General features: G+C 43.5%; 1 protein-coding gene across 1 annotated transcript in view; it reads left to right on the top strand.

Moving 5' to 3' along the window:
- The window catches only part of SNX8 (sorting nexin 8), a 34357-nt gene that overhangs the window by 15572 nt on the left and 5631 nt on the right, over window positions 1–13154 (top strand). Inside the window, exons 3-9 of the mRNA XM_070761359.1 lie at window positions 2831–2948; window positions 4378–4499; window positions 5699–5779; window positions 7394–7554; window positions 8999–9131; window positions 11501–11569; window positions 12775–12924. Of these exons, the coding sequence (XP_070617460.1) occupies window positions 2831–2948; window positions 4378–4499; window positions 5699–5779; window positions 7394–7554; window positions 8999–9131; window positions 11501–11569; window positions 12775–12924 (834 nt within the window). The remainder of the gene's footprint in view (window positions 1–2830; window positions 2949–4377; window positions 4500–5698; window positions 5780–7393; window positions 7555–8998; window positions 9132–11500; window positions 11570–12774; window positions 12925–13154) is intronic.

A 13154-nucleotide genomic window follows, 5' to 3' on the forward strand; every position in this document is an offset into this window, starting at 1 on the left:
ACATTAATCCATTTATAAATACAGTTGGAGTGCTTTTAGGGAATTGACAAAGTTGAATCAATTTCTGCCACTTCAGTCACCGATGGGCAGTTGAATCGACCGACTTCCATCCTTTCCTCTGGCTGGTGAAAATCCCCGATTTAAAGCAGGGCTTTCAATTGTCGTGAAAGAAATGATTTCTTCTTTCCTTCTACATTCGCTGTTGGCAGGTTTTTCTTAGCAATTTTTTTTTTCAGAGTGATTCAAACTCCAGCAGTGAAGTCGAGAGGGGGAAGCGTCCAGTTTGTTGCATCATTTAGCTTTTCAAGAGGATTTATTGCTGCAAGATGTAGCCGTTGTAGTTTGTTTAGATCTGTTGCGAAGGGAGGCTGAGATGGATTCTTTGGACGTTTGAACAAAGAGTGAACGGATAAACAGGTTCATTCCAGAGTCCTTTAACTCGCTAGCTGCCCGTCTCAATAAGGAGATCCGGGCAGTAAATGTTAAAGTTAAAATAGAAAAAAAAGGGTCTGTTCTGGGTCCTATTCTTTTTAATATGTTTGTGAGTGACATAGGGGAAGGTTTGGTAGGGAAGGTTTGCCTATTTGCCGATGACTTTAAAGTGTGCAATAGGGTTGATATTCCTGGAGGGGTCTGTAATATGGTAAATGATTTAGCTTTACTAGATAAATGGTCAAAGCAATGGAAACTGCAGTCTAATGTTTCCAAATGTAAAATAATGCACTTGGGGAAAAGGAATCCTCAATCTGAGTATTGCATTGGCAGTTCTATGTTAGGAAAAAACTTCAGAAGAGAAGGATTTAGGGGTAGTGATTTCTGACAGTCTCAAAATGGGTGAGCAGTGTGGTCGGGCGGTAGGGAAAGCAAGTAAGATGCTTGGCTGCATAGCTAGAGGTATAACAAGCAGGAAGAGGGAGACTGTGATCCCCTTATATAGAGCGCTGGTGAGACCACATTTGGAATAATACTGTGCTCAGTTCTGGAGACCTCACCTACAAAAAGATATTGACAAAATTGAACGGGTCCAAAGACGGGCTACAAGAATGGTGGAAGGTCTTAAGCATAAAACGTATCAGGAAAGACTTAATGAACTCAATCTGTAGAGTCTGGAGGACAGAAGGAAAAGGGGGGACATGATCAAAACATTTAAATATGTGAAAGGGTTAAATAAGGTTCAGGAGGGAAGTGTTTTTAATAGGAAAGTGAACACAAGAACAAGGGGACACAATCTGAAGTTAGTTGGGGGAAAGATCAAAAGCAACGTGAGAAAATATTATTTCACTGAAAGAGTAGTAGATCCTTGGATTTACCAACAGACGTGGTTGGTAAATCCACAGGAACTGAATTTAAACATGCCTGGGATAAACATATATCCATTGTAAGATAAAATACAGGAAATAGTATAAGGGCAGACTAGATGGACCATGAGGTCTTTTTCTGCTGTCAGACTTCTATGTTTCTATGTTTCTAAATAACAACAGCAAAAATCAAAAGTAGAGGGAATCCAACACAGATCCAAAAGCTTGGAAGAGTAAACCTCTGATTGGTAGAACTTCTTGTATTTCCAATCTCATCTTGTTCATCTCTGCGATTTCGTAAATATCATTTATTAAATTTAGTGTTGAGGAGACGTTGTTTAATTTCCAGGTCTGCACAAGACTGGCAGCTGTAATTATATGTATTATTAAGTATCATGAATCCCAGCGGCCGATAAGGTCCCACAGAGTCGGCCTTCTCCGGGTCCCGTCGACTAAACAATGTCGTCTGGCGGGCCCCAGGGGAAGAGCCTTCTCTGTGGCGGCCCCGGCCCTCTGGAATCAACTCCCCCCGGAGATTAGAACTGCCCCCACCCTCCTTGCCTTTCGTAAATTGGTCAAGACCCACCTATACCACCAGGCATGGGAGAGTTGAGACACCTTTCCCCAAGGCTCTTTATATTTTATGTTTGGTATGTATGTGTTGTTTGGTTTTAAATATGATAGGGTTTTTATATACTGTACTTCTTTTTAATATTAGATTTGTTCACTATAATATTGTTTTTTATCATTGCTATGAGCCGCCCCGAGTCTTTGGAGAGGGGCGGCATACAAATCTAATTTTTTATTATTATTATTATTATTATTATTATTATTATTATTATTATTATTATTATGTCAGTATAACACAACAAACGAGATCACTATGCTGGATTTCGTATTTCATCCCCAGTCGGGCACTTCCCAAGCACCTAGGACTGCGTGATGTAGCGGCGAATTATGTTTGCCGATCCCAGTAAAGCGGCCTTTTGCAATTGACAGATGGAGATTTTGTCAATTCCGATGGTTTTCAAATGTCCGCTGAGATCCTTTGGCCCTGCGCCCAGCGTGCCAAGTACCACTGGGACCACTTTCACGGGCTTATGCCAGAGTCGTTGCAGCTCGATTTTTAGATCTTCGTATTTCACTAATTTCTCTAGCTGCTTCTCCTCAATTCTGCTGTCTCCTGGGATTGTGATGTCGATGATCCATACTTTCCTTTTCTCCACGATCACAATGTCTGGTGTAGAAAAAGAAACCAGACAGTATTATTATTATTATTATTATTAATTATTATTATTATTATTATTATTATCATCATCATCAATCTTCCTTAGATACTTTTGGTCTAATAATTCCGAGTAGGTATAGTTCTGGTTTTAAAGGGATTTGTCGACCAGTTATTTGCTCTAAATAGTCTTTAATTTTATTCCAACTTTTTTTTCGCCACTGGGCAGGTCCACCATGCATGGTAATATGTTCCATTTTTCTTTCCCTAAGCCAATTTTAAAAGGGGTCCTTCATTCTCCCTACAGCGTTTTCGGTGCTCCGTTTACCGACGGTATAACGACTTTGTGGTTTTCCACGAGATGCTTCTTCAGAAGTTCCCCTACCGTATGGTCCCCGGATTGCCTCCCAAGAGGATGTTAGGAGGTAAGCTTGGAAGGGAAGAGGTGGGAGGTAACCCATCAGTGAGGACCTTCCCCAGCCTGATTTTTCCAAATGGGTTGGAACTACAGTGGTCCCTCTCCTTACAAACTTAATTCGTTGCATGACCAGGTTCTTAAGTAGAATCGTTTGTAAGAAGAAGCCATTTTCCCCATAGGAATCAATGGAAAAGCAAATAAGGTGTGAGATTGGGGAAACCACAGGGAGGGTGGAGGCCCTGTTTCCTCCCAGGAGATTCCTAGAGAAGCTCCACGGAGGTTTCTCCCTGCCCTTTCCGGCCCTGTTTCCTCCCAGGAGATTCCTAGAGAGGCCCCACGGAGCCTTCTCTCCACCTTTTCCAGCCCTGTTTCCTCCCAGGAGATTCCTAGAGAGGCCCCACGGAAGCTTCTCCCTGCCCTTTCCAGCCCTGTTTCCTCCCAGGAGATTCCTAGAGAGGCCCCATGGAGCCTTCTCTCCACCTTTTCCGGCCCTCTTTCCTCCCAGGAGATTCCTAGAGAGGCCCCACGGAAGCTTCTCCCTGCCCTTTCTGGCCCTGTTTCCTCCCAGGAGATTCCTAGAGAGACCCCATGGAGGCTCCTTCCTGTCTTTTCCGGTTACAGTTTCGGAGTCTCGGGTTTATAAGTGGAAAATGGTTCTTGAGAAGAGGCAAAAAAATCTTGAACACCTGGTTCTTATCTGGAAATGTTCGCAAGTAGAGGCATTCTTAGGTAGAGGTACCACTGTATGACTGTCAAACTTCCTAGTCAACCAAGGCATTGTGTTGGGAATTGCAATCCCCGCTTATTGATTTATTTATTGATTGATCAATTGATTGATTTCTATGCTGCCCTTCTCCATAGCCTCAGGGCAGCTCACAACAGCGATAAATACTAAATATAAAGAAAAACATCTTAATTTAAAATGAATCTAAAACCCCATTTCTTAAAAAAAACCCAATAACCCACATTTATTCACATGTCATAAATTCTGTATTCATATCATCACCGCAGCTAGGTGCTCCTGCTGGCAAAGGTGAGTTTTTAAAACCTTGCGGAAGGCCGAGTGTGGGGGCGGTATGAATCTCTGGAGAGCGCTGGTTCCAAAGGGCCGGAGCCGCCACAGAGAAGGCTCTTCATCTAGGCCCCGGCAGATGGCATTGCCTGGGTTTAGAAGTCTCCTATTGAGCATAGTGTGAAGTTTCCGAAAGTTGCCTTAATTAATTCGTGACCCGCGAGCCAAGGTTTCAAAGAAATCCAGTCATTCATTAGGAGCGACATTACGGCGATACTCTGATGGAGTCAGAACTAATTTCACGTTAATTGACGTGGCTGGAATTAGTAGAAGAAGCGGGACTTTAGTCCTTTTAGGAGTAAAGTTATCAGGGAGGTTTTGAAAATTGAGAGTCCCTCAACCTGGCCCTTCTCCTGTCCTCCAGCCGATCGAGAATTTATCGAGACCAGACGCCGTGCCTTGAAGCGCTTCATCAACCTGGTGGCTCGACACCCTCCTTTTTCGGAAGATGTCCTTCTAAAGTTCTTCCTCTCTTTCAGCGGGTCGGTAAGTGTGCCCGAGAAGCTTTACTAGATAAATGGTCAAAGCAATGGAAACTGCAGTTTAATGTTTCCAAAAGTAAAATAATGCACTTGGGGAAAAGGAATCCTCCATCTGAGTATTGTATTGGCAGTTCTGTGTTAGCAAAACCTTCAGAAGAGAAGGATTTAGGGGTCGTGATTTCTGACAGTCTCAAAATGGGTGAACAGTGCAGTCAGGCGGTAGGGAAAGCAAGTAGGATGCTTGGCTGCATAGCTAGAGGCGTAACAAGCAAGAAGAGGGAGATTGTGATCCCCTTATATAGAGCGCTGGTGAGACCACATTTGGAATAATACTGTGCTCAGTTCTGGAGACCTCACCTACAAAAAGATATTGACAAAATTGAAGGGGCCCAAAGACGGGCTACAAGAATGGTGGAAGGTCTTAAGCCTAAAACGTATCAGGAAAGACTTCATGAACTCAATCTGTCTAGTCTGGAGGACAGAAGGAAAAGGGGGGACATGATCGAAACATTTAAATATGTGAAAGGGTTAAATAAGGTTCAGGAGGGAAGTGTTTTTAATAGGAAAGTGAACACAAGAACAAGGGGGCACAATCTGAGGTTAGTTGGGGGAAAGATCAAAAGCAACATGAGAAAATATTAGATTAGATTTATTGGATTTATATGCCGCCCCTCTCCGCAAATTATTTTACTGAAAGAGTCGTAGATCCTTGGATAAATTATTATTATTATTTGAAATTGATTGTTCATCAGTGTTGCTTCTAGTATAATAATAATAATAATAATCATCATCATCATCATATATTATTAGATATCCTTCTAATATAATAATAATAATCTAATATTATTAGATATGCTTCTAGTATAATAATAATAATCTAATAATATTGATATTATTATTTGAAATTGATTGTCCATCAGTGTTGCTTCCTAAGTGGACAGTTTGATTTCATAGAAGTTTGATTTACTTTGAGTTATATTTTGTTGTTTAAGTGTTCCCTTTATTTTTTTGGAGCAGTATATATAAGGTAAAGAAAAACTTATCAGTACTTTACCTTATCAAGCTCATAATCTAAAAATAAATTCTATATGTTTAAGCTAGTATAAATAACTAAGTTTTGCGTTCTATCATTATATAGTGCTGTCACCATTTCTTATTTTCGCCATCCGGATTCTAATATTTATCTCCTTGTTGTCATTCTAGGATGTTCAGAACAAACTGAGGGAGTTGCTCCAAGGTGTGGGGGACGAATTCATGACCTGCAAGTTTGCAATGCAGGCAAAGGTATTGTCTGAATGGACCTCTTATTAATGACACGGACATGGTGTGGCTTCAGTAGAAGGTTTCCCTTCGGAATATCCTGGTCACTTGGGATGGGATTTCTAATGTTGGCCCTTTTAAGAGGAGTGGAGAAGTCCACCCATATTAAAGTATTTATTTATTTATTATTCATTAAACATACAGGGGTACCTCTACCTAAGAACACCTCTACTTACAACTTTTCTAGATTAGAATCGGGTGTTCAAGATTTTTTTTGCCTCTTCTCAAGAACAAATTCCCACCTGAGTGTCCGAAACTGTTACCGGAAAAGGCCGGGAGAAGCCTCCATGGGGCCTATCTAGAAATCTCCTGGGAGGAAACAGGGCCGGAAAATGCGGGGAGAAGCCTCCGTGGGGCCTCTCTAGGAATCTCCTGGGAGGAAGCAGGGCTGGAACAGGCAGGGAGAAGCCTCCGTGGGGCCTCTCTTGAAATCTCCTGGGAGGAAACAGGGCCGGAAAATGTGGGGAGAAGCCTCCGTGGGGCCTCTCTAGGAACCTCCTGGGAGGAAACAGTGCCTCCACCCTCCCTGTGGTTTCCCCAATCACATGCATTATTTGCTTTTCCATTGATTCCTATGGGAAAAATTGCTTCTTCTTACAAACTTTTTTACTTAAGAACCTGGTCACGGAATGAATGAAGTTCCTAAGTAGAGGGACCACTGTATTTATATGCCACCCAACTCCCGAAGTAGCAAACGTTGAGAAGGACGGGCTGGGGAAGACTGGAAAACCTAGGGCCAACTTCTCCAGCTTATGTAAGGCTCTTCCAGTTACCGTATTTTTCACAGTACAGCACCGGAGTATAAGACAAACCAACATTTTGAAGAGATAAATCCCCACACAAAAAGTTTTTGCCCCCCAACCCCAGCCCTCAGGATCACTCTACAGGCCCCTCAAACCTTCTCCATGCCCCGTTTTTGTGTTTGTGTGTGTGTGTTTTCGTTTCCAATAATAATAATACTAATAATAGTATTAGTATTAATAATCGTCTGGCGGGACCCAGGGGAAGAGCCTTCTCTGTGGCAGCCCCGACCCCCTGGAACCAGCTCCCCCGGGAGATCAGAATTGCCCCCACCCTCCTTGCCTTTCATAAGCTTCTTAAAACCCACCTCTGTCGTCAGGCTTGAGGGAATTGAACTACCCTTTCCCCCCTAGGCCTATACAATTTATGCATGGTATGTTTGTGTGTATGTTTGGTTTTAATAAGGGTTTTTAAATTATTCTAAAAATTAGATTTGTTACATGCTGTTTATTACTGTTGTTAGCCGCCCCGAGTCTACGGAGAGGGGCGGCATTCAAATAAATCATAAATAAATAAAAAAATTACACACACACACACACCCAGTCCCCAGGAACATTTTGCAGGCCTCCCGAATCCTCTGGGCACCAAAAATGGCTTTATTCGGTGTATAAGACGCACCAACATTTCCACCCTCGTTTAGGGGAGGGAAAAGGTGCATCTTCTACTCGGAAAACTACGGTATATGGAAGCTGGCTAGGCTGCCGGCATCCCCAACCTGGCGCCCTCCTGGCATCCCCATGTCGTTGGGTCTCTTGATCTTTCCCACCTGTCTTTCAGGAATACCTGCCAACGGACATCCAAATCCAATTTGGGGCCAGCCGAGAATTGATCAGGAACATCTACAACAGCTTCTACAAACTCAGGGACCGGACCGAGCGGATAGCGTCTCGGGCAGTGGACAATGCCTCGGACCTTCTCCTCTTTGGGAAGGAGCTCAGGTGAGCGGCCGTAGACTTGAGCCACTTATTTTCTAAGCTCCAGCCTTGGGGTTGAGACCCAATCTCCGGGACCGCCTTCTGCCGCACGAATCCCAGCGACCAGTTAGGTCCCACAGAGTTGGCCTTCTCCGGGTCCCGTCAACTAAACAATGTCGTTTCGCGCGACCCAGGGGAAGAGCCTTCTCTGTGGCGGCCCCGACCCTTTGGAACCAACTCCCCCCGGATATCAGAGTTGCCCCCACCCTCCTTGCCTTTCTCAAGCTCCTTAAAACCCACCTCTGTCGTCAGGCATGGGGGAATTGAGACTTTCCCTCCCCCCTAGGGCTTATAAAATTTATGCGTGGTATGTTAGTATGTATGATTGGTTTTTAAATTGGGGTTTTAAATTAACTTAAACTTAAATATTAGATTTGTTTACATTGTATTATTATTGCTGTGAGCCGCCCCGAGTCTGTGGAGAGGGGTGGCATACAAATCTGATTAATAAATAAATAAATAATAAATCTCTTTAGAGGTAGCCCTCCGCTTATGACCGGTAGCGATTCTTCGAAGTTAGGACAAGACCTCCTGGGGTTACTCAAAGTTTCCAGTAGCCCCCACTCTTCAATTTTAGATATTTCGCAAATGGCCTTTATTTAGCTGTGGTTGTGCAGTGGTACTGCAGGCTCCTTCTGCTGCCTGCCGGCTGCCTGCAATTTGGCAGTTCGAATCTTACCAGGCTCCAGGTTGACTCAGCCTTCCGTCCTTCCGAGGTGGGTCAAATGAGGACCCAAAATTGTTGGGGGCAATAGGCTGATTCTTTAAATTGCTTAGAGAGGGGCTGTAAAGCACTATGAAGCAGTATATAAGTCTGAGTGCTAAGTTGGAAGGGAGGGAGTTGGAAAGAAGGGAGGAAGGAAGGAAAGATTGAGAGAGATGAAGGAGAGAGCATGAGAGAGGGAGAGAAGGATGAAGAAAGGAAGGAGGGAGGGAGGAAAGAAGGAAGAAAGGGAAGAAGGAAGAAAGAGAGAGATGAAGGATAGCATGAGGGAGGGAGGGAAGGATGAAGAAAGAAAGGAAGGAGTGAGGGGGAAAGAAGGAAGAAAGGGAGGAAGAAAGGAAGGAAAGACTGAGAGTGACGAAGGATAGCTTGAGGGAGGGAGGGAGGGAGGGATGAAGGAAGAAAGGAAGGAGGGAGGGAGCGAGGGAGTGAAGGTGATTCAATGATTAGAATGCAACATTGCTGACTCTGGTGACTGCCATGAGTTCAATCCTGATGGGCTCCAAGTTGTGGCAGCCTCCCATCCTTCCGAGGACGTTAAAATGAGGACCCGGATTGTTGGGGGTCCAGAGGCCGACCCCGTAAACCGCTTTGAGGGGGCTGGATGCTGAATGTAAATGCAGGTTTGGTGCAAAGTTTTGGCTGGGTCTTCACGGATACCCTTCCCCCTCCTTCTTCCGGCAGTGCTTTGGGCTCGGACACAACCCCGCTGCCTTCCTGGGCGGCTCTGAACCACAGCGCCTGGGGCAACCTGAAGCAGGCCCTGAAAGGCCTCTCCGTGGAATTTGCCATGCTGGCCGACAAAGCCGTACAACAGGTGAGCCCGGCCAGGGGAGGGGGAGGGATTTTTGTGGGAGAGGATGGTGGTTGCCCAGGACGATGGGTCTGGTCGCCCTCCCCCTCTGGAGATTCATTGACCGTGTTAAGGAGTGTGCAGAGTATTATTATTATTATTATTATTATTATTATTATTATTATTATTATTATTAAGATTTGTATGCCACCCCTCTCCGCAGAGTAATCATAGAAATATAGAAGACTGACAGCAGAAGAAGACCTCCTGGTCCATCTAGTCTGCCCTTATACTATTTCTTGTATTTTATCTTAGGGTGAATATTATGAATTGCAATGATAGTTTTTCATTAGAATTTTAAAGATTGTTTTTAATGTACTATTAATTGGATTGTTATTACTGTTTTTCTGTGCTGTGAGCCGCCCCGAGTCATCGGATTGGGGCCACATACGAATCCAATTAAATCTAAAATATTATTATTGTTGTTGTTGTTATTATTATTAGTAGTCTGGAGGACAGAAGGGAAAGGGGGGACATGATCGAAACATTTAAATATGTGAAAGGGTTAAATAAGGTTCAGGAGGGAAGTGTTTTTAATAGGAAAGTGAACACAAGAACAAGGGGACACAATCTGAAGTTAGTTGGGGGAAAGATCAAAAGCAACATGAGAAAATATTATTTTACTGAAAGAGTAGTAGATCCTTGGAACAAACTTCCAGCAGACGTGGTTGATAAATCCACAGTAACTGAATTTAAACATGCCTGGGATAAACATAGATCCATCCTGAGATAAAATACAGAAAATAGTATAAGGGCAGACTAGATGGACCATGAGGTCTTTTTCTGCCGTCAGACTTCTATGTTTCTATGTTGTTGTTGTTGTTGTTGTTGTTGTTGTTGTTGTTGTTGTTGTTGTTGTTGTTATTATTATTATTATTATTATTTAGATTTGTATGCCGCCCTTCTCCGTAAACTCGGGGTGGCTCACAGAATAAATATAGAAACAGAGCGTAGAAAATCTAATACATTAAAAAACTACAGCTAAAAACCCTATATGTTACTCAATCAGACAATCCAATCACACCATGCATCACATTTATTGGTCAAGGGGGCAAGATCTAATCTCATGTATGTTTATCCCAGGCATGTCTAAATTCAGTCACTGTGGATTTACCAACCGAACCTGCTGGAAGTTTGTTCCAAGCATCTACTACTCTTTCAGCCAAATAATATTTTCTCCCGTTGCTTCTCATCTTTCCCCCAACTAACCTCAGATTGTGCCCCCTTGTTCTCGTGTTCACTTTCCTATTAAAAACACTTCCCTCCTGAACCTTATTGAACCCTTTAACGTATTTAAATGTTTCAGTCGTGTCCCCCCTTTCCCTTCTGTCCTCCAGACTATACAGATTGAGTTCATGAAGTCTTTCCTGATAGGTTTTATGCTTAAGACCTTCCACCACTTTTGTAGCCCGTCTTTGGGCCTGTTCAATTTTGTCAATATCTTTTTGTAGGTGAGGTCTCCAGAACTGAACACAGTACTCCAAACGTGGTCTCACCAGCGCTCTATATAAGGGGATCACAATCTCCCTCTTCCTGCTTGTCATACCTCTAGCTATGCAGCCAAGCATCCTACTTGCTCTTCCTACTGCCCGACCACACTGCTCACCCATTTGGAGACTGTCAGAAATCACGACCCCTAAATCCTTCTCTCCTGAAGGTTTTGCTAACACAGAACTGCCAATACAATACTCAGGTTGAGGACTCCTTTTCCCCAAGTGCATTATTTTACATTTGGAAAACTCTTAGAAATCCTCACTTTCAAGGTTCTTCCCAGACACCGTCCAATTCCATTTCTAAATACCAAGATCTGAGTTTGTCTGTAATGTTTTATTCCCTTTTAAGTGGCTACTGAAGTCATGAGGTCTTTCCTGTTAAGTTTTATGCTGAAGACCCCCCACCATTTTTGTAGCCCGTTTTTGTAGACCCTGGAATGTGATGGGGGGAGGTTTCCATTCAACAACTGCATCGCTTACTGACGGACGTTTCCATTGCCAATTCTGGCCGACCAGCTGAGGACCAGCCCTATGTGTGCGTGTGTACATATGTATGTGCGTGTGTGTGTATGGATATATGCGCGCACACACATGCCCATACACAGAATACCTGCGCATCTATCCCCCGTCGCTCTTGCTCTCTCCACCTGGATTGCTCTACATCTTCTCAACCCCTTCTCCATTTATCTTCGCTGTTGAAAGATGCCTCTGCAGACCCTCCACCCTCTAAGGGGTCACTTCCCACCGACTTCCTGCCTTTGGTGGGGGGCAGTTGGGTGAGGGAGGGGACGCCGCTGCCCCCTCCCCTATCACAGGGTTCTCTTTGGTTCTCCTGTGCAGGGCAAACAGGAAGAGAACGACGTGGTGGAGAAACTCAACCTTTTCCTGGACTTGCTGCAGTCTTATAAAGTGAGTCCGGTGTTTTCAACCCATCCGTGGGGGGAGAGAAAGTCGGAGACATGGCTGGGGGGGGGGAAGCGGGGGGGTCCGAATCAGGAGAGTCAAGGAATGAAAATTGCGAAAAATGGATGGAGAGAGACAGGTCGACAGGTCTAGAGACGAGCAGGCAAAAATACACAGAGAGATGATATTGATGATAGATAAACAGATAAATAAGATATAAACTGATAGAGAAAGAGATGGACAGATAGATAGATAGATAGACAGTGATAGACAGATAGACAAAGACTGATAGATGATAGAGGAAGAGACAGACAGATAGATAGAGATAGATAGGTAGAAAATGCATAAACATAGACTGATGTATAATACAGGAAGAGACCCAGACAGGCAGAGGGGGAGGGGAGGGGAAATGGATAGATAGATAGACATAGACTGATAGATAATAGAGGAAGAGACAGACAGACAGACAGATAGATATAGATGTAGGTAGGTAGGTAGGTAGGTAGGTAGGTAGATAGATAGATAGATAGATAGATAGATGATAGATAGATAGATAGATAGATAGATAGATAGATAGATAGATAGATAGATAGATAGATAGACAGACAGAGATGATAGATAGTCAGATAGATAGATAGATAGATAGATAGATAGATAGATAGATAGATAGTCAGAGATAGATAGATAGATATGATAGATAGATAGATAGATAGATAGATAGATAGATAGAATACATAGGATAGATGGATGGATGGATGGATAGATAGTCAGTCAGAGAGATAGACAGGGATAGATGCACATAGATAGACATAGACTGATACATAATAGGTAGGAAGAGGTAGACAGACAGACAACTATACAGTTAGAGAGGGATAGATTATGTTTATCTATCCCTCTCTATCTATATTTATTTATTAGATTTATTTATTAGATATTTATTAATTACCTGTATAGTTGTCTGTCTCTGTCTCTGTCTCTAGACTCTGATAGATAAGGTGTGTTGTGGGGGGGAAGACATCTACAAAGGTAGAGATGAACAGGCAGGCAGACCTACAGACAGACAGACAGACAGACAGACAGACAGACAAGATAAAGAAAGAGGCAGACCTAGAGGGAGAAGCCTGCAGAGATCTAGAGAGAGCTCCAGTAGGTAAGAGCTAGGGAGAAACAGAGACAGGCAGATCAAGAGATACAACTCAGCCCCCTTGCAGGATCTGTGCGAGAGGCACGAGAAGGGCGTGTTGCACAAGCACCAGAGGGCCTTGCAGAGGTACAGCCTGATGAAGAAGCAGATGATGAGCGCCACGGTGCAGAACAAGGAAGCCGAGTCGGTGGAGCAGCTGGAATCCCGGATTGTGGAGGTGAGAACGACTCTCGGCGCTTTAGAACCCAGGCTGGCCAACCAGGGGCAAGATCGAGGTTTCTGCACCCTGAAAGTGGTGGGTTTAAAAAAAAAATTGTAGTAGATGCTTGGAACAAACTCGCTCTTCATTTTTTATTTTAATTGTTTTTAAATTGTAATATTAATTGGATTTAATAATTATTGTTCTGTTTTTATATATGCTGTGAGACGCCCCGAGTCCTCGGAGAG

Source organism: Erythrolamprus reginae, chromosome 9, assembly GCF_031021105.1.
Source record: "Erythrolamprus reginae isolate rEryReg1 chromosome 9, rEryReg1.hap1, whole genome shotgun sequence".
NCBI lineage: Eukaryota > Metazoa > Chordata > Lepidosauria > Squamata > Dipsadidae > Erythrolamprus > Erythrolamprus reginae.